The following is a 21918-nucleotide window of genomic DNA, read 5'->3' as shown; positions in this document are numbered from 1 at the left end:
GAGAAGGGGTTGAGTAAAGACTGCTAGTGTTGAGAAGAGGTTGAGTATAGGCTGCTAAAGCTGAGAAGGGGATGCGTATAGGATGCGAGTGCTGGGAAGGGGATGCGTATAGGATGCGAGTGCTGAGAAGGGGATAAGAGGTTGAATGGAATGGGGGTGGTTGTTTTAAGACATATATGCTCTGGGTCTGTAAGAGACACTTCATCTTCCTTTCCAAAGGTGCGACGAGGTAGACAAATGGTGAATGTGTTCACTCGTGTCAAATACCCAGGGGTTCGAGTCCCGACATAGATATATAGTTAAGGATATATGAGAATAAAGAAGCCTGTGGTGCATACCTTTTTTCAGATGTAGTTGTATGAGTTATGAATATACGTAACTCATCACTGTTCTAACGTATTCTAAAACTATTTGTCTTAACATAACGCCATAGTATATAAGCATGTATGATCTACATTATGTCAACATGTATTATGGGCTGGAGGCCTGATTACTGAATAAATCTGTCTGTCTGTCTGTCTGTGATGTGATGTGATTATATGCTAATTGCTTTTAACGCTCAGACCAATGGGGCGTTAAAAAGTCACCACCATTTCTTGGGCCATTAAGCTGTTGAAAAGCAATTAATGTCTTCACTGGGGATGTAAACAGGTGCTAACAAAATGAGTCAGCACTATATATCATTGCAGGTCACGTTACAAAAACTGGTAATATTAAACGCCTGCACAATCGATACTTCCAACTCATTTTCCTGCCTCGACAGCAATTTATCAATACTCTCATGTATGGTATATACTCACCATGTCTTCTGATATAAGTAGAACCTTTTGTGCCGTGCTGTTGATCTTGATACATTCACTGTGGTTCGAGAACAAACATCTTTTTATAAAGGCGTGCGCAGTACCATTGGATGATTATCATTTAACATCGACGACACGACCAAATTACATTTTATAGAGGGTTTGTGGATATTGTGGCATATAGAGACATCATAAACTAGTGTGTCCATATTTCAGACATCCAACAAAATATTTTATAAAACATATTCTTCTTCTTCATTTTTTTTATAATTATTATTATTATTATTATTATTATTATTATTATTATTATTATCGTTGTTGTCGTTATTATTATTGTTACTTTATTGTAATGCTTGTAATTAATGTTGTTGTTATTGTTGTTGTTGTTATTTTGTATTATTATTATTATTATTGTTGTTGGTGGTGGTGGTGGTGGTGGTGTTGTTGTACTTGTTCTTTTTCTTATTATTGTTATTGGTGTTATTATTATTATTGTTCTTCTTCTTCTTCCTCCTCCTCTTCTTTTGGCTGTGATGACACGCGGCAATATGAACTACAAATGTCTACAGTTATATATACAGATTCTAAAAATCGGTTTTAGTTTGGACATGTTATTGATATACATAAGTATCCGCGTATGACGCTTATTAATCCTTCTATGTTATCAATAGCAGCTGTCTGTATAGGCGAAATAAGGCGACCGTGCAGTCAAGCGCGAGAGGATCACGATCTCGTAGTCTTGCGCGAGACTTCATAAAGGTCATGGCGGTCGTTGCAAACACTCACAATTTGAAAACGCTTGAAGCGAAATGCCATAATAAAACTATATTTCTGAAGCTGTGCAGTGAATTGGGAATATCTGAATCTGTCTCATGTGACAGTGTGGGGCGGTCGGGTAGCCTAGTTGTTAAAGCGTTTGCTCATCACGCCGAAGACCCGGGTTCGATTCCCGACATGGGTACAATGTGTAAAGCCTGGTTCATCTGGTATGTGGGTGTCAATATTCAATGTTAACATTTATTTTTATCACTTTTGTTTTTGCAAAAGGAGACAAATCAATAAATTATATAGTTATGATTTAAGCTTATGAGCTCGCATTGCCATGCATTCTATGTGAAACTCCCTGTGTAATTTAACCAGATGTGTACACTGATGTGACTCAACAGTTATTAAATTGGGTGCCAAGACAAATTAAGTGGCGTCCCGGATGCCTAGAGAGGGTCTGTTGGTGGTGGAGGGGAGGGTGGGGGTGGTCCTCTCAGGTAGGTTGGCACTGATACGATGCAACGGTGCAGTGTCGCGAACTGACACGAGACGTATCGTCTAGACTTGCAGCAGCTGGTCATAATAACATGACAGAGAGAAATAGGTATGGTATGCACAGCGTGTACACTCATAGGGGCAGTCTATCCTGTCCTTGCGGTGGCTACGGGTGGCCTAGCCTTACTCCAAGGCTGTGCTGAAATCCCCTAATGGGCAAGTCTAAATATGTGGACAGTACATCTAAAGACAACCTAAAGGGACAACTTGTTTTTATTATTTACATAATCTAGAAATTATGATTTAAACTGAAAAGTATTGCCTTAGGGACTTGTACAAGTCTACGGGTGGCCCAGTGGTCACCGTAGCGACCATCTGACTTTCTGTGGAGTCCGGGGTTTGTTCCTGGGGTAGCCTAGTTGTTAAAGCGATCGTTCGTAACACCGAAGACCATGGGTTCGATTCCCCATATTTGTACACTATGTGGAACCCATTTCTGGTGTCCCCTGCTGTGATGTTGCTGGAATAATGCTAAACGCGGCGTAAAAACATAATCAGTCACTCCAATGATTTGTTTTAGAAACTACTGGGAAAATTATTTGGGATTTCGATTTTTACAGAAAAAAGTAATTGTTCTATAGACATGCTGAATGTTTTTTTGACAACTGGTTGCTAGACATGCAACTATGTTTGACTATTAATACTCCTGAGCATTTCGCAAACAATACCGCTTAGTCCTACACAATGACTGTGGAATATATTTATTTTATGAAAAGAAACAATCTAGATACATATACAAAAGAAAAGTCTAGCCAGCTCAAGCTAGCTCTATTCCACGTGAAATATGTATAGGGAGGGGGGGGGGGGGGGGGGGAATTATGTTTAGAGTCAAGAATGGTATTGTATAATGTAATATTTCGTAGACTAAATGTTAGTCAATTTGCGCTTAGCGCATGCGAATCAAGGGGAGATAAGTATGTTTCTTATAGACCCTAATATTAAATGTCTAATGCCATGTATAGCATACAGTATATGTATGCATATATGCATACAACCATACGAATACATCTACGTCCATATAGAGACCTGTGAAGATCTCGGGTATAGAATAGGTCTTCAGCAACCCATGCTTGCCGTGAAAAGGCGACTGTGCTTGTCGTAAGAGGCGACTAACGGGATCGGGTGGTCAGGCTCGCTAACTTGGTTGATGCATGTCATCGTATCCCAATTGTGTAGATCGATGCTCATAATGTCAATCACTGGATTGTCTGGTCCAGACTCGTTTATTTACAGACCGCCGTCATATAACGGGACTATTGCTGAGTGCGGCGTTATACAACAAACAAATTAACAAACAAACAAACATGGCTTAATGATGCATCTCCAGTGAACACATTATCTCATAATCGGGTCATTCTACAAAAAAATGCAAAACGTGGTCACTGACTAAAAAATGTTGTTCTCCTGGGGTTATTTTTAAGAAATCAATTTTCACACCTGTGTTTCAACGCCATCAATAAGAATACACTCAGTCATAAAACACATTTTTAGAATGTGTGACGTATTCACCTTGGAGTGCCCAATGGTATTGAGTATATATAACACCAGGCTCTGTGTTTGCAAACTTTAAATAACCAGACTTACTGCAGAACCGTTTCTGAGACTGATTCTAACTAAACAAGATGTATCTTACAATAAAACACTGCAGGGAGAATAAACCATGAGGGGCGCAGCCCCGGGTGTTTACGGTGGTGAGTGAGTGAGTTGGGTTTAACGCCGCTTTTAACAGTATTACAGTTATATCGCGGCGTGTCAGCTTAATGTGGGAGGAAAGCCCGAAGTGATGCAGGTCCCAGACGTTCGGGGCGAACTGGGATTCGAACCCACAATCATAGGTTTCTGGCGTGCCCAAGGGACGCAACTCTGCACAGCGAATCGCAGCGCCTTAGACGACTGGGCCACCCGTGCCCCCCGGGTGTTTACGGTAGTTCAGACCAGTTAGGGTCAGTCTTGTAACCTTTCTTATGTAAAGGGGTCAAACCCGAAGTTTTCGAGAAGATTTTTATTTGTTTTTGTGTTGTAAATATTCCTGAAGTGGTTTCCTAGCTCTCTAGGATCAGGATAAACAGATTCCTTCTGAGATGAAGTTGTGGTTTTATTAATGGTTTCCAGAATTTGTAAGGTACCTGTTTTGATAGTTTCCGGTTGTTCTAGCTGATTGTGTTGATACGCACATTGTTTTCTTCCGAGTAGCGTTTTGTAATTTTCTTTTTGGCAGTAACAGCCTCGTGGTATTTCCCCCACATATGACGTTATCTGTGGAATATAAACGTAGAATGAAACGTGACTCTTTGTAATACTTCAAGTATTTGTGGATTACGGATGTTTGCATAAAAAATTATCAAATTATCGTTCACCTGTGTATGATGTTACATATTTCCTACAACCGTGAAGATCCCATGCTTGTCATAAAAGGCAACTTTGCTTGTCTTAAGAGGCGATTAACGGGATCGGGTGGTCAGGCTCGCTGACTTGGTTGATGCATGTCACCGTATCCCAATTGCTTGGATCGATGCTCATGATGTCAGTCACAGGATTGTCTCGGGTATTTAGAGTTGTGATGTTGTAGCCGCTGTTGAAATAAAGAGGCGTGAGGGTTCCTTAATACCTTCACAGATTTGATTTGATTAATACTCTGTATACATTATTTTGGAGAGTATATCTTGACTTGTGAGTGAGTGAGTGAGTTGGGTTTAACGCCGCTTTTAACAGTATTACAGTTATATCGCGGCGTGTCAGCTTAATGTGGGAGGAAAGCCCGAAGTGATGCAGGTCCCAGACGTTCGGGGCGAACTGGGATTCGAACCCACAATCATAGGTTTCTGGCGTGCCTAAGGGACGCAACTCTGCACAGCGAATCGCAGCGCCTTAGACGACTGGGCCACCCGTGCCCCCCGGGTGTTTACGGTAGTTCAGACCAGTTAGGGTCAGTCTTGTAACCTTTCTTATGTAAAGGGGTCAAACCCGAAGTTTTCCAGAAGATTTTTATTTGTTTTTGTGTTGTAAATATTCCTGAAGTGGTTTCCTAGCTCTCTAGGATCAGGATAAACAGATTCCTTCTGAGATGAAGTTGTGGTTTTATTAATGGTTTCCAGAATTTGTAAGGTACCTGTTTTGATAGTTTCCGGTTGTTCTAGCTGATTGTGTTGATACGCACATTGTTTTCTTCCGAGTAGCGTTTTGTAATTTTCTTTTTGGCAGTAACAGCCTCGTGGTATTTCCCCCACATATGACGTTATCTGTGGAATATAAACGTAGAATGAAACGTGACTCTTTGTAATACTTCAAGTATTTGTGGATTACGGATGTTTGCATAAAAAATTATCAAATTATCGTTCACCTGTGTATGATGTTACATATTTCCTACAACCGTGAAGATCCCATGCTTGTCATAAAAGGCAACTTTGCTTGTCTTAAGAGGCGATTAACGGGATCGGGTGGTCAGGCTCGCTGACTTGGTTGATGCATGTCACCGTATCCCAATTGCTTGGATCGATGCTCATGATGTCAGTCACAGGATTGTCTCGGGTATTTAGAGTTGTGATGTTGTAGCCGCTGTTGAAATAAAGAGGCGTGAGGGTTCCTTAATACCTTCACAGATTTGATTTTATTAATACTCTGTATACATTATTTTGGAGAGTATATCTTGACTTGTGAGTGAGTGAGTGAGTTGGGTTTAACGCCGCTTTTAACAGTATTCCAATTATATCGCGGCGTGTCAGCTTAATGTTGGAGGAAAGCCCGAAGTGATGCAGGTCTCAGACGTTTACCACTTCGGTGAAACCCACGAGCGCGGGTATGGTGCTGACAAACCTAGAAACATAATCGGGGCGAACTGGGATTCGAACCCACAATCACAGGTTTCTGGCGTGCCTAAGGGACGCAACTCTGCACAGTGAATCGCGGCGCCTAAGACGACTGGGCCACCCGTGCCCCCTTACATACATATACAAGGGATTTATTTATAGTTGTGTTTATACGATAGATGCGTGTATACGATAGATGTGTTTATACGATAGATTAATGAGTTTATACAGTCGATGAGTTTGTGCACAGTAGATTAAATTAAATATCCCATGCATACCCCCCCCCCATTAAGGAGTCTAATTCATCTCAGTCATACTGTACAAAATCCAGTGACTAGGTCAATATACATATTGCCTTATTATCGACATTGACTATAACATTTATACACTACTGGAAACAGGTCAACCATGATATTGGAAGTCAGTGTGTGGCAATACCATCCAGCCATGACAGATTCACTATAGCTGTAGGAAAAGAAATTACCGTATTTCCTCTCATAGAAGCCGGGCCTCTAATAGACGCCGGGTCGATCAATTGATACAATTAATGATCCCTTTTGGGGACCTAAATTACATGAGGACTCCCTTTCTCGTGACGATTCGGGACATTCGTGGTCATAGTGAAATGGGGGTATTACTAGAGGCCGGGCCTCCAATAGACGCCGGGTCAAAGGCTTGTCCGAAATAAATAGAAGTCCGGGCGTCTAATAGAGGAAATACGGTATTCGGTGTTCTTTAACTTCTTTTGAGTAGTTAGTTAGTTAGTTAGTTAGTTAGTGTGTGTGTGTGGTGTGTGTGTGTGTGTGTGTGTGTGTGTGTGTGCGTGCATGGATCTCGTTTCCTGTTCGGAATCGGACATCCAGCTTCCCTCATCCTGTGCACGTATCTCCTTACAAGTTCAGATATGAGAACTGGGGCGAGGGATGTCGGGTTACGGTCTCGTATTTCGCGAGGTGGTGGTGAGTGCCATGGCGTGTTTGTCCGGGCAGACATGCGCCTGTCGGGTCGGGAATCGCGGTCCATTCACGCTTAGCGTACTGTGGAATGCCGCGAATGGTAATGTGAGGAGGGCCTCGCGCCACTCCCGTTCTTTCCGCGTTGTTTACACCGTCAACGGGGACTACGCAAACGTGTCGACTGCATGCGACGAGACACTGCTTGCACGACAATCCTTTGAACAAGTTGTATAAAAAATGAATCGCGGACGCAGCTTTTTGAAAAGGAGGGGTGTTGTTTAAAAATTGTGATCACAAAATTATAAACATGTGCTGGGAACATGCATTGCAAATATAATTGGTGTAGCAACTTGGTTTCGACGTGGCAAATGTTTTGTATTATAATGCTTTACAAAGTGTGTGTGTGATGTGTGAGGTGGGGTGTTTAGAGAGTGTGTGTGGTGGTGGGGGCGTCTATGAAAAAACACTATAAATAACCCCCCACCCCCCCACCCCCACTTCTATTCTATTCCTCACACAACAAAATAAATCTAAGTACTTTCCCTGTTTAAACGCTTGGTATACTTGTTATAATGATAGTCAATCCCTAATACTCAATAAATTACATATAGCAGAATTTGCGTTTTAACCTTTTTATAGATTCTTTTATTTTGTGAAGCTGAATTCAAAATAAAGTTATATTGTGAAAATGGCATTATTTCCAAAGCAAATAGGTTATGTAAATATGTAACCTTCCTGGTTAAGATCAAATCTGATATTTCGAGTAAATAGCGTATAGTTCTAGTAATTAGTATTTATATGTCCAAGGTGACTAGATGGTTGCTGGGTTCTACCTAATGACCTAATTACGTTATTCAGATAGCACTCCTTTCACGCTCCGGATTCGGACCGTTTACTTGATGGATGCTATTGGGCAATCGATTTCCCATCACAAGATTAGTATGATCGAAATCTATTTTAGTAAACACTCTTGGAATGTATTTCATTCACTTCAAATGTTATCGCAAATTTGTTATTCGGCTTATTGTTGTAAAGTTGGTCAAAATAGAACCAACAAATCCCCGGTTGCCTTGTTGATTCCCAAACATTTCCAATTTGCAATTAATAGCGTGTGCTTACGTTTTTGGCACAGTGCCAAAATGCGTAATGTGTGTATTTGGCGGGAAACGTTGGTGAATACATGGCTTAGACAGTAAGAAAGGCTAATCCTAATAAACATATATGGAAATATATTACGGTATCTGTCATATGACTAAATCTGTGATCAGTGTTCAGTGCGTGGAAACGTGCCAGTGTATACGTGGAACGAGTCAGCCCCGTTATAACGAATGTTTTGTTTACCTCCCGTCTCAGTGCTCGCATGCGCAGACTGCAGACTGAATCGACAACAGTAATGGCTGCAAGCACAAAGCACAACTTGTACCCAAATGTCCAGAATACTAACGGAGAACTAGACAACTCGAACGACAGTAATGATTCTAGAAATGAGGCTCAAGTTGATTTGTTGGTAAGTGTTACGTTTGACGTAGAAATTGCTCCAGGAGGAGCAAAACATGGCGAGAACATGTCGAGCACATGGCATTCACGTTCAATGGCTTGGGGTATTTCATCATCTCGTAAGGACACGACCGTGTTTACTAACAATACTGACGAGCGGCGTATTTGCAATAGCTGTTCGTGATTTTTCGCAGTAGTAGCCACTATTTTCAACAAGATATGGATGCCAATATAGTGAAATAGTGTTTATCCGTTTCATAGATGTAGTTTATCATTGATTTATGTTATGTTTTCGTTTCGTCGAGTGCAGAAAGACTGAAAGGAACACATGTTTGAGGCATGACTTAGTCGTCTGCGCCCCAGTGTCTGTCGGACGGTGCTATCCATATTTAGCCGCATGCGCTCTAGGAGTGGGTTTTAGATAAATTAAGAAATTGGAACAAATATTTCGTTGTGCGACTGAAATTGAAATATTTCCTCGAGGATGCAGTACTAAAAGAGTTTACGCGGGTTAAAGCGGCGCCAATATCTTCTGCCGTGTTTGTTTCAGCTGTACGAAAGTCGCATTTCATATTATGGGCGTTTCATTTAGGTCTTGTGTTTTGGGTACAACTACGTATTTTTCTCATCGATGGAGACTATCACTAGTCCTGTAGTCCATACCAAGATGCCCAATGTTTTAACTAAGGTATAAGGACTAATAGATTCTAGAAATTTGCACGTTTTAAAGGTTTTTTTCTGTGTGTTATTATAGAGTAGATCTAGAAATGTTAGTTTCTATCGCTGTTTCTTTGATTGGATTTTAATTAGGTTGTGATTACCAGTGAATCATTTTAACAGGATATTGTGATTCTGAGTAATGTGCAGAGATATCTATTATCCAGCGGAACAGTTGCTTGTTGAGATATTTGGTGGGTGTGGCTACTGATCCTGGCTTATCATGCTTGTTGATCTTCTGTTTTATTCTACCCCTAACTAAAAGGGCAGGTGTAGAATCTATATATACTCTAAAGTTATGCCAAGGAATTCTGTCCCGAGGACACGTTTTTGTGTGTGACCTAAAACTTAAAAAAACCCTGCAAAGATTCTTTTCTATCTTGAACACTTTCTCTGCTAATATAGGAGAGGTGCTGTAGGCTATCTACCATGCACTGTGAAGTCTGATTTCAGTATTTGGAGTTTCTATAAAACTACAGATATTTTCATTTTTGACTTGTGGGGGGGGGGGGGGGGGGGGGGTTAGCCTAGTGATTAAAGCATTCGCACGTTATGCCGAAGACCCTGGTTCGATTCCCGACATGGGAACAATGTGTGAAGCCCATTTCTGGTGACCCCCGGCGGTGATAATGCTGGAATATTGCTAAAAGCGGCATAAAACCATATTCACTCACTCATTTTTGAATCAGAATATTTTTACTTAAACATTTGTGCGACCTATTACTTGAAAACTACTGCTTGGATTCTTTTCAAATTTAGGGAACAGTTTCCATACTTATAGAAGAGGTGCAGTGCAAAGTTTGATTTTGATATGTAGGTTTCCTGAGAAATTCCTTTGAATTTATACATGTTTTGAACTTAGAATGTTTTCTTTACTTCAACATATCTCCAATATCAAAATCCTTCTTCAGCTGATGTTGGAGTCGTAGTCAGGGGTAGTAGTGAGCCTATCTCACTTTTTGCCTTCTTCATTCATGTTAGACCTTAGGGTTCGTACAGATTTGTTCGTTTGTTGTTTTACGCCGCACTCAGCTATATGACAGCGATCTGTAAATAATCAAATAATGTAAATAATCAAATGTATCGGTATTAAAGGTATTAGATTTATTCACAAAGTGGAACCCATGGTATTCTACAATAAAATGGCCATTTCAGATTCTGGGTCAGAATAGGTCCGGTTTTCCTCATATTTGCTGTGAATACCAACTAAAACAGGGATTCAATGGTCAGCCTTTGTGACTCATGACCAGTTGTTTGTCTGGCCCAGACTTGATTTTTACATACTGCCCTTATATAGCTGTAATATTGCTGACTGAAGCACAAAACAACAATTAATGAAATCAAATAATTGAGCTATTTTAAATACGATAACTTTGCAGTTGATCAATCCCTAAACGAAAAATCCTAATTTTTAATTGTTGATTCTAATTTCAGTGTTAGGAGGATCGGTGCATCGTTTGTAACTCTGTTGTGTGTCACTGGTCGTTTGTGCCAAGTAAGCATGATATGTGATCCCCAACACCTAAAACATTCAAAGTGTAAACAAATAAATGGACCGAACAATTTGTTTTGATAAGAAATATGTCAAGTCATCTTCTAGATCAATCTTGGCGTTCTGCCCAGGGTATATATGTATGCAAAGACTGAAACTGCAGTGCATCTGATAGGAATTGTGTGACTACATTGTAAATAGCCTTCACCTGGACTCGTAATGACGGCAAGTGAGTCAACAGTTGCTCATTGTCATGGAGATAATGTGAGTTCATTAATCTCTTATTTCTTCAATTAATTGGGTGGAAAAGGTAAATACTAAATGTTAAGGGGAACTTACCTACTGCAAATACACAAGATTGAATCATAATTTTTCTTCATTTCTTTTTTCAGATAAGTCCTTCTTTTGTGTTTACTGCTTTCATCATATATTGTTCTTAGACAACTTGCGTAGGGAATTGAGAGAAGGTGGCGTGAATAGTATTCATGATACTTAGGGGTGGTGGGGTAGCCTAGTGGTTAAAGCGTTTGCTTTCTTCATATATTGTTCTTAGACAACTTGTGTAGGGAATTGAGAGAAGGTGGCGTGAATAGTATTCACGATACTTAGGGGTGGTGGGGTAGCCTAGTGGTTAAAGCGTTTGCTTTCTTCATATATTGTTCTTAGACAACTTGCGTAGGGAATTGAGAGAAGGTGGTGTGAATAGTATTCACGATACTTAGGGGTGGTGGGGTAGCCTAGTGGTTAAAGCGTTTGCTTTCTTCATATATTGTTCTTAGACAACTTGTGTAGGGAATTGAGAGATGGTGGTGTGAATAGTATTCATGATACTTAGGGGCGGTGGGGTAGCCTAGTGGTTAAAGCGTTTGCTTTCTTCATATATTGTTCTTAGACAACTTGCGTAGGGAATTGAGAGAAGGTGGTGTGAATAGTATTCATGATACTTAGGGGTGGTGGGGTAGCCTAGTGGTTAAAGTGTTTGCTAGCCATGCCGAAGGCCTGGGTTTGATCCCCTCATGGGTACAATGTGTGATGCCCATTTCTATTGCTTGAATATCGCTAAAAGCGGCGTAAAACATAAGTCACTCACATACGATTAATAAGGTTTTATACATCAACAGAGATAAACCATTCATGGCACATTTATGATTGGCAACCACTGTATTTTATAGTATGTACACCATTTTGTTAACACTGTTGTAAGCTATATACTATGTGGTTGTAGTTGTCAGCTGTTATGAAACCTTATATAAGCGGCCAATTTTAACTAAAGGGAAGTAACTGTGTAAAACAATTCCTTATAATGAAATGGCTGTTTGAATCATCATTCATAGACAAAACTTAATGACATATTTTTCTATGGTCAAAGGACATGTAAATCATATACAACAGGTTAACCATGTATTTTTTCAATGAAGGAAATTTTGGGACTAGCGCGAGTCAGCTTTTTACTGAAAAACGAGTTGCAATGTCCTATGCCAGGTATACACAATGTACCCAAGATCCCAGTCTTTGATATACGATGTACAGTGTTTTCTAATAACCTTCGTTAATGATAAGCTATGATAACAGCATTTAAAAGGTTTATGATCCTACTGACTTGCCTCTGTGGTGTAGTGGATAGAGCCTCTGCCCAGAGAGCACAAGTCAGTGGTTCGATGGCCGGGTCACACCAAAAGAAGTGATTGTTACACTGACTGACACTCAGCAGTGAGAGGACAATGAAAGGACTAGCCAGTTAGGAGTCCGTATACTGTGTCTTGAGCGGGGTATCCATGTTAAACTGCAGCATTGGGTCTCATTTGGCTAGCACAATAAACCAGTTAATGTCCAGACAGGTACAAGCACCTCACACATTAAGTAATCTTGAATGCGAAGTTAAACCCCAATTTCATCTCACCTTAAGATTCTATTTGCCCTCAAATATAGCACAATGGGTTGGGAACTTGGACCAGCAATCAAGTGCTAATTTTATCCCTGTCCAAAGATCAAGGTCCAAACTCTCTAACAATCATTACATTCACAAAAACGGGATATTTTGTTCTTCACTGTGACACAAAGAAAAAAAATCGGATTTCTTATGACATTTCATGCAAGGATGTAACCTATTAGTATTACCAATAAAGTGAGTGAGTGGGTTAGAATTTAACTTCACATCAGCAATATTTCAGCCACATCGTGACGATATTTCCAATAAAAGCTGGGGACAAATAGGCAGTTGTCATGTTTCTTATCTTTCAAAAATTATTTATTCTGTATGTGTGTGGGTTCAAATTACGTACAATTATTCAAGTTAATACTAAGTATGAACCTGGGTGATCCACTAAACATGTAAATGTTTTTGAAAATTGAATTTTCAGACTTCTTTTTGTCCTATAAAAATGGAGAAAATTACCAATAGTTCTGAGCTAAAGTACTGTCGGAAATGCTAGAAAACTGCTTTTTGTCTGTTAAAAAGGTATATACATTTTCACAAACTGTTGTTATTGAAATATAGAAAAACTACCGATCGCCCTACCTGTGGTTAAAGTATTTCAGTCACAAAGAGTCCTATCAACAAGTTTCCAGGAGACGAATTCGAACGAAAACAGGTACAATGATAATAATGTAGTCTTCATAAAACATCTACTCCACACACAAAAATCATTTTTGAGCAAATTCTAGATGTGCATCTTCTAAAATGACAAAATGACCTTTTGTTAACATTGCTCCCATGATGCATGTTACATTACACTTGCATAGCCATAGACCCGTGAAGATTCCGGGGTAGAATAGGTCTTCAGCAATCCATGCTTGTCGTAAAAGGCAAATGTACAGGGTTCGTGGCAAGACATAACTCAACATCCAAAGTACAGATTCATATACGTCATCAGCGGAGATAAATGCTACCTCAAGAAACCATCTGTAGAACAACAAATACTTCTGGATTCAAAACCGCAAACTTCCAATACTCATCCAGTTTCATAGCTCTTAACTAGTCCATCATGTTTCCAAGCAAATATTATGCAGTACATATCCTAAATTGCTACCTCATCAACGCATGTCAATAAAGTACAATAACAGCAATATTTTGAGACCACTCCCAACTCGGTGACATTTGCAACTGGTAGAATGCACGGGACTTTGTGAGGTCATCACCTCGGGACAGGTGTTAGGTAATTACCTCAGGTTATAGGCCATTTCATACATGCATGACAACACACGAATATTTTCTAAGTTTATCATCATTTTACCTATAAAAGTACATTTTAAGGGTAATCACAGTGTCAGTTAGGACAGGCTAGATTAGAGCAATTTGCGTTATTTTGATATATGCTCTTTTTATAGTCCTATGACTCGTATTTATTAAATGAAGCCAGAAAAGTAGGTTTCTAGCATTTCCGACAGTACTTTAGTGTCAATTTCTAACCTTGAATACGTTATCAGTGTTAGAATAACAATACATTGATTATCACTATATGTGATGACATACCTTAACTTTATCATAGTTAAGTTGATGAGCAAAACTGATCAAGACTGAATTAAACCTTGATCAGTGGTGATCATGGTTCAAGTGTAACATTGTAGTCTATAACAGAGCAGAACCTCTGGTAGCTGATTACAATATGTAATTAACCTACATTTAATGTGAAATACCAGCAACAACACATGTAAACCATTTCGCTTAGTTTTGTGTAGGTGGGATTTGTATTGAGTAGCGCCCCACAACGTCAGTGTCGAAAAGATCCATTACGGCTTTGTTAGAAACATGACGTTGGAGGTGTGTGTTTTGGCAGAGGCCTGTATCAAGAAAGGTCACATGCTTCATAGGTTTTGTTTACATCATGTGATGGCGAAGTTCACTGAAATACCAAGAGCTTCTGGCTAGGCCTACTGTATTATTTATACTCTTCCTCTCGTAGCCGTGATCAGTTGTTGCCCACGATTCTATATGTCTATGGATCCGCTGCGTTCGGATAGTTATGCCATTGACCAGTTGTTGACACCTGGAATGAGGTTAGATGGACACTGCACATCACATCAGCACCGTATGCCTGATATAGCTCTTCACACTGCCCAGACTCTGGGAGTTGAGGTAGGAAATAGCATGAACGTTTAAACAGAGAGTGATGCAAGTCTTGCTTCTTGTTGTTTTGATCATATCCACTTTGCGAGATGTGATTTTGCTTGAGAGAAATAGCATCAGGACAATTTCATAATCTTACCAACTTTTAATAGGTCATTCTTCTATATCACTGCAAAATTTGAAAACATTCTTGACATCTTTTTCGATGGCAATCAGTCAATGTCCCAGAAAGTATACATGCTTACAGTTGAAACATGCTTATTGAAGGAGTCAGAATTTGGTGTTACGTAATAAATAAAGATGATCACAGGACCATGCTGACTGGAAGTAACATACAGTCAAGTGTAACTCGTTAATCCGACAATCGGCTTTATCCGACACAAATAATGGGAACCGATTAAATCAGTGCTATTTAGACGAGTTAATCCGACAGTCTTGCACTCCGACTCTGACACACCTAATTTGCAACAAATTGCTGAAATCACTCATTAATCAGTCTTGTTATCACAGACACAGTGATCAGCGTACTCCGTTGTCATCTGCCCGCGAGTACACAGCCCCGTGTTTTGATGCGAGACAAGTCAGCGAGTAGCTGCATATTACAACCTGCAGAGATAAACATGCTTAATAATAAACAATTACTGCTTTAAATAAACAAAACAGGATTATTCACAAGCCTAGATTACCTCAATCTCATTAAAATCTGCTACAGCCGAGGACATCCCATTACGTGTCACATAAGAACGACCTTTCGTAGTAGTTGTAATTATCCAATTTTCGATCACAAACATTCAGACTACCTAATTTCGTTAATCCGCCATGCTCGTTAATCCGACATAATCATATGCAACCGACAATGTTGGATTAACGGGACTTGACTGTAAATGCTTCCATTAATTGTTACCGCTGATAAATTAGCTTACATAATTTCGTAATTGTGCAAGACATCTGTTAACATGCTTAGTATGATAAACACGATATGTAGGGTTTCACCAAATTCATGTAAGTATGCAAAATTAACTGTTGTTGGTAAATGCATGCAGAAATGAATCCAAGTAGGCAAATATTTCCTGCAACAAAAGGAAAACAGCTTAATTGTTTTTCATACTGGATATGCATGATAGTAGTCTGGAGACTAGACAATACGTCGCTATAATAGATATTTTGCTCTCTAGAAAAAGATCGAATGAAATGGAAACCGATATCTAGGCTGTCTCCGGATGTAACAGCCAAGTTTGCGTACAACAGGTGAAAAACTAAAATAACCAGTTTGACTTAACCCTTACACTGCTGAATTATTTGTTAAGTACACCACATCTGATTTTATTTCTTTTGAATTATATCTAGTTATCAACAGAAATTACCAATGTTTTCAATTTTGTGTAGTTGTTGCTTTTGCAACCATACCTGAAAAAAGCCTGTGTTTTTGTCCTGGTGCTCAATAGAGAAATGTGACGGCCTCGTCCTACACCAGGGCGTTGGAAGATGCATATATAATGTTATTAACGATAGGCACAAAACCAGCCTTGATGTTAAAATAGGCAAGTATGGCTATCTAAATTAGCATTAAATTTAATAATAAAATAATAACATAAAAATTATGTTCAATAAAATCTGGGATTCTAAATTTTAATTCTAGAGAAGGTCGACGGACATGATTGAAATGTTAGAGCAAATACATGAAAGTATTAGAAAATACCGGTACGCGTCTATCAGTCAGATAATATCTTTGAACTTCTGTTTTGTTTTGCACTGAGGGAAGAAGGGGTTGGTGGGTTGTTTTGTTGTTTTGTTGGTTTCGTCCGCTTAGAGATGGAACCGTCACATCTGCTATATTACTAAATTGACATGTAAGATTTTGATGTTCTATTTCTGTTCTCAATCTGTCTCTGTGAGGATCAATGTTTGTTTTGGAGATGTGGTTAGTGAAAACTGCCGAGATAGGTTGCAACTGTTTAGTGTTCAACATCCCATCAGGGTTGTTTCTGTTTTCATTTCTGAATAATTTATAGGATTGTGAGATAGATGTCAAAATAGTCATAGCCAGCATATATCTGTACTTCAGGCTTTTTCAAGGACTTACATTATTAGAAATTCTTCTGTTCACTTTAACCCTTTCTACTGATCATGCATTTCAGTGAACACTGTAAAAGGGTTCTTGTCGATAATTGGATCAGTTGGTTAAAGTCTTTAAAATGGTGTGATTGTAATCACTAAATCCACCAACTCTTTTAATTATGATAATTGTGAACATGATTGATGATAAACAATATTGTTGAACTAATGTTTTCAATGCTCTACTGACAGTGGTGTATTTAAATTTTCCTTTCATTACCGGTATGTTAATGATGAAAATTATATTGTGTACAAAACAGGTGGACCTTTCACTGTGGTGTGTAGTTAATATATATGTATTCATAGGTTTTCTGAATATGCTTTGTTGAATTGATTCTTGTGCACAAATCCTTGGTAATAATTGTAACAGCTGGCATTTTTACTAGGATATAGTTGGCAGGCTAATCAGAACAAGACCGCCTCCGTGGTCTAGTGGTAGAGTGCCCACCTGGAGAGCGGAAGGTCCGGGGTTCAATCCCTGTCCGTGTCATACCAAAAAATGTTAAAAGATGGCACTTGTTGTTACCCTGTCTGGCGCTTGGCATTAAGGGGCTAAAACAAGGACTGGTTCGATCGGAGTCTGAGTGGGGGTATTCATGTTAAAACTGTGGCATGGTATCTCAGTGTGCTAGCTCTATAAATCAGCATCAGACATACACACTAACACACATACACACTGTTTCAGTGCAATAACCTTGGACGCAATGTTAAACCCCCATTTCACCTCACCTTGACCATGAACCCTACCAGGTTTGACATACCTCCACCAATAGCTTCTGATAACTTTGGAAGAGTTTGATACTAAACTTGATGTTACTGCTCGACAACTAAGCTGCTGCATGTTTTCAAGTGCACAATCCTGTCGCGTTTAACATATCTAGGTGGTAGGTACACATGTATGTTTCAGCTGTTGCAGTTGTATTTTGAGACAAGCGTTTGTTTTTGTGTGTTGGAATTTTGGTACATTTTAGTCCCTGTGTTTCTTGTAAACATGAGGAAGCTAAGTTGCCAATATTGTTGGGATGGGATGGGATGGGATAGTAGAGAGAAGCTTTGTGATAATGCTGTTCCGGGAATCCTATTTACATGATATATTATAAGATACATGATACATGATACTTAAACTTATGTAATAGCTGAAACAATACAAATAGACATTTTCATCTGATATTTTTGTTTTAAAAAAAAGAGTTATTTTAAATAATGTTGCACTCCAACATGTCCAAGCATTGAAATATTGATTCAGGATCAAGGGAGATAATTTGTAAGACTTGATCTTATGTACATTTTATCAATAAGATCTGTTGTCAGTCGCAGCAGTGATATTGATTATAATAAACATTTGTGGTACAACCTTCTGCTTGGTAAATAATTTGGCAAGCTGTGTCCCTGATTTGAATTTTTTTATCAGAACACTAGAAAACACAGATTACTTAGTCTTCGGAACTGTCATTTAAGCCCACAAAGTCCAATATGCTACTTCAAATGTTTCACTCACTGATTGGACGATCAGAAAGTTCACCTGACATGACCTATCAAGGGTTTGGCAGATCTTTTCATGGTATTGAATCGAGTAAAAGATCTGAGTTATTGAGAGAGTGTAATATTATTCAATACAGTCCTTGTTCCACTACATTGTCATCAGATCATACTATCCCGGAAAACTGTACAGTTTAACTGAGCTCATTTAATCACTTCAACAAATGATTCCATCATCCAGAGCTACAGATAAGCTGCATATTTGAGTAAAATACCCCCAAAACTATTCAAAACCCAATTACTTTCAATTAACCTGTGTACAGAAACACATGCATGAAATGAAAAACTCATATGTTTGAAAACAGCACACGTAAATACCCAATGAAGCTTTTTAAGCATGCGTACAACAGACCTAATTTCTGAAACACAATTACGAGCTAATTTATTTTCCGAGTCAAGCCTATATTTAAAACTGTTATATACATCTAAAACATTACTTCATATTTTGGGAAAAAACCAATAGAGTGATGAATAGATGAGTGAAAAAATATTGGTTACCCAATGAAAAATGTAATAACCCAATTAAAATAGAAACCTTCAAGTAAAAACTCAATTGCTCAAAAACTTACCTGAAGCTCTGATCATCCTTAACCCAACGTCACAAACATTACTGTTTTGCAAGTGTGGTTTGTTCATTTTGCCGTTTGCTGTGTATGATTGAAATCTTTTTGGTTAAGCAAAATAATATTTTAGTCTGTGCAGTTGTGATGAGTGTAGTGTTTTGTTTGTTTCACACATCTTAGGTCTGGTGTCGGTGCCGTCCTTTCTTTGCATAGTGTGGCTTTGATTGATTTTGTATCTTCTGTTTGGGGTGACTTTTGGGCAATGTTGTGTATGTGCTTTTCCGTTTCAGAGGGGCACTGAGAAATATCATGATGGCGAACAACCAAGCGAGCAGCCTGCGAAGTGGGGCGTGGCATGGTACAAGCAAGACTACCCCGAAAACACTCTCGAACCTGATGTAATTATTTGCGATATTTACATGCCACATGCATTGCGTCACTCGCAGAATGTTTTTCTTTAACACATATATAAGATGTTTTTCAATTCTTCAGGTGAATTGTTTTGCAATGTACACTTTGCCAAAATTGATACACATATTTGGGCGTTTGCGACAATGGGTGATTATTTTTCTCTCTGTGTTGTGTTTCTGCCTGACTACTTACCCCCTTATGCATGGCTTGTCCTCAACCTAGCTGAAATATTCACATCCATCTTGTCTTCCAACCCATTTCTTCTTCATTCATTTCATCACCTGTCACACATCATCTCATCTCACCTGTCGGCCTTATTGATCAGGGTGCATCAGGGTGAGAAAATTTGTTTTTTCACTAGTCCACAAAACTGATCTGCTACCAAGGTGCCATCTACACAATGGTTACTGTGGTAGTCCACAAGGACATGTCACACGTCCTTCCTGAATTGTACTATAAGTAATTTAAGAAATGAAGTTGTGAATAAATTTGTTTTGTTTTTTAAAAAAAAAAGAAGAATATGGAGGGTCAATTTCTTCTATTAGAATCATCGGTTGATGCATAGGAAAAATATTTATGAGTGAGTGAGTTAAGGTTTAACGTCACATCGGCAGTATTTCAGCCATATCGTGACGAGAAAATATTTATGAACTGCACAACTGTTTGAAATAGATATTGATATAAAAAAGTATGAAAACAAATTGGGTGTTCTTGAACATCTTTAGAGTAGTATAATTCTACTGTGCAGTAGAAATTGGCACTAGTTCTATGGTCCTTGCCAAACTGCTCAACAGTTAAGGTATCATGAGGACTAGTAGAAATTAGCTAGATTTGATAGGTTTTGCTATATGTTATCATCATAGGACTAGTGGAATGAAAGTGTCAGTTTCTATCGCAGGTTTGACTGACAAGTGTCATATGACTGTCAACTGCAAAAGAAAAATATTCAAACAACCCTAAGATTTATTAATGCAACTGATTTGAGTATACTTACTTGAGTTATGCTTATGACTTGTTAGATTTTGAAGCCAATCAGATTCTTCCCTTAGGATCATCTCCATAAACTGATGGCCACTTCACACACTTGACGGTGATTGTTTCAGAACCCCAACGAGCAGCTTGCCCAGGATGTGTCCAGTACTGCTGTTCTCACCCCCCTCGATGATGACTTGGTGGGAAATGTCCAAGATCCATCTGATCGTGGAAACTGGTCGGGTCGCTTCGACTTCCTCATGTCTCTGTTGGGATATTCAGTCGGCCTTGGAAATGTCTGGAGGTTCCCGTACCTGGCATACACCAATGGAGGAGGTTTGACATCTTTTTGTCCTTATCTGGGCCCACTTGCACAAAGCGATCTTAGCGCTAAGACTATTGTAAGCCTATGCTAAAGTATGGGAGTTTCAATCATCTTAGCGCTAAGATCGCTTTGTGCAAGTGGGCCCTGGTCTTTGTTTGTTGTTTAACGCTGCACCCAGCTGTATTCCAGCTATGTGATGGAAGTCTGTAATTAATCTAGTCTAGACCAGACAATCCAGTGATTTGACACCATTATCAACAACCTATGAAATTGGGATACCATGACTTTCATCAACCATGGTTAAGAGGAAAGAGTGAAGATCCGGGGTAGAATAGGTCTTCAGCAACCCATGCTGGCCGTAAAAGGCGACTGTGCTTGTTGTAAGAGGCGACTGACGGGATCGGGTGGTCAGGCTCGCTGACTTGGTTGATGCATGTCATCGATCCCAATTGCGTGGATCGATGCTCATGATGTCAATCACTGGATTTCTGGTCCAGACTCGATTATTTACAGACCGCCGTCATATAGCTGGAATATTGCTGAGTGCAGTGTTAAACAACAAACAAACAAAGAGGAAAGAATGTAATATAGGAATATCATCATGTGTCTGTGTATGTCGATGCATATTGACATAGTTAGATATTTGAAAATACAACTTCAAGTTTAAAGAAAAAACTTCCTTTGTGATTTAAATAACTTTGTCAACCTTTGGGGTCCCCAGCAACCTATGCTAGACGTATGATGCAACAGACCCTGTTGCTTGGTTGGTTGTGCATCATTTCATGGTGGCATGAAAGAACTTTGCTCGTTATATCAGTCACTGGTTCAACTTGTTTGGTCTAGACTTTATTTTCAGGCTGATATCATGTAGCTGGGATATTGCTGTATTGTGTAACGTTAAACCAAACTGGTAGTGATTTAAGAATGAGTTTAATTTTTCCAGGAGTTCATCACTGAATGTATTTGTGATTAAGGAATGAGTTTAATTGTTCCTGGAGATCCGACACTGAATGTATTTGTGATTTAAGAATGAGTTTAATTGTTCCTGGAGCTCCTACACTGAATGACCCGTGAAGATCCAGGGTAGAATAGGTCTTCAGCAACCCGTGCTTGCCATAAAAGGCGACTATGCTTGTTGTAAAAGGCGACTAACGGGATCGGGTGGTCATGCTCGCTGACTTGGTTGATGCAGGTCATCGATCCCAATTGCGTGGATCGATGCTCATGATATCAATCACTTGATTGTCTGGTCCAGACTAGATTATTTACAGACCGCCGTCACATAGCTGTAATATTGCTGAGTGGGGCGTAAAACAACAAACCAACCAACCAACCAACC

General features: G+C 39.3%; 1 protein-coding gene across 5 annotated transcripts in view; it reads left to right on the top strand.

The window, feature by feature from the left end:
- Positions 1-21918, top strand: part of LOC124143969 (sodium- and chloride-dependent glycine transporter 1-like) — a 112330-nt gene that overhangs the window by 74451 nt on the left and 15961 nt on the right. The window contains exons 1-3 of one of the 5 annotated variants that reach the window (XM_046513158.2): positions 8235-8389; positions 19162-19269; positions 20386-20590. In XM_046513158.2, coding sequence (XP_046369114.1) covers positions 8243-8389; positions 19162-19269; positions 20386-20590 — 460 coding nt within the window. In that variant the 5' untranslated portion in view covers positions 8235-8242. Of the gene's footprint in view, positions 1-8233; positions 8390-10421; positions 10853-14324; positions 14664-19161; positions 19270-20385; positions 20591-21918 lie in introns of those variants that run through there. The other 4 variants (XM_046513159.2, XM_048386693.1, XM_046513160.2 and 1 more) reach the window with 4 other exon arrangements.

This window comes from Haliotis rufescens, unplaced genomic scaffold, assembly GCF_023055435.1.
Source record: "Haliotis rufescens isolate VD_foot unplaced genomic scaffold, xgHalRufe1.0.p SCAF_6, whole genome shotgun sequence".
Classification (NCBI taxonomy): Eukaryota; Metazoa; Mollusca; class Gastropoda; order Lepetellida; family Haliotidae; genus Haliotis; species Haliotis rufescens.
This window is presented reverse-complemented; position numbering and strand designations above follow the sequence as displayed.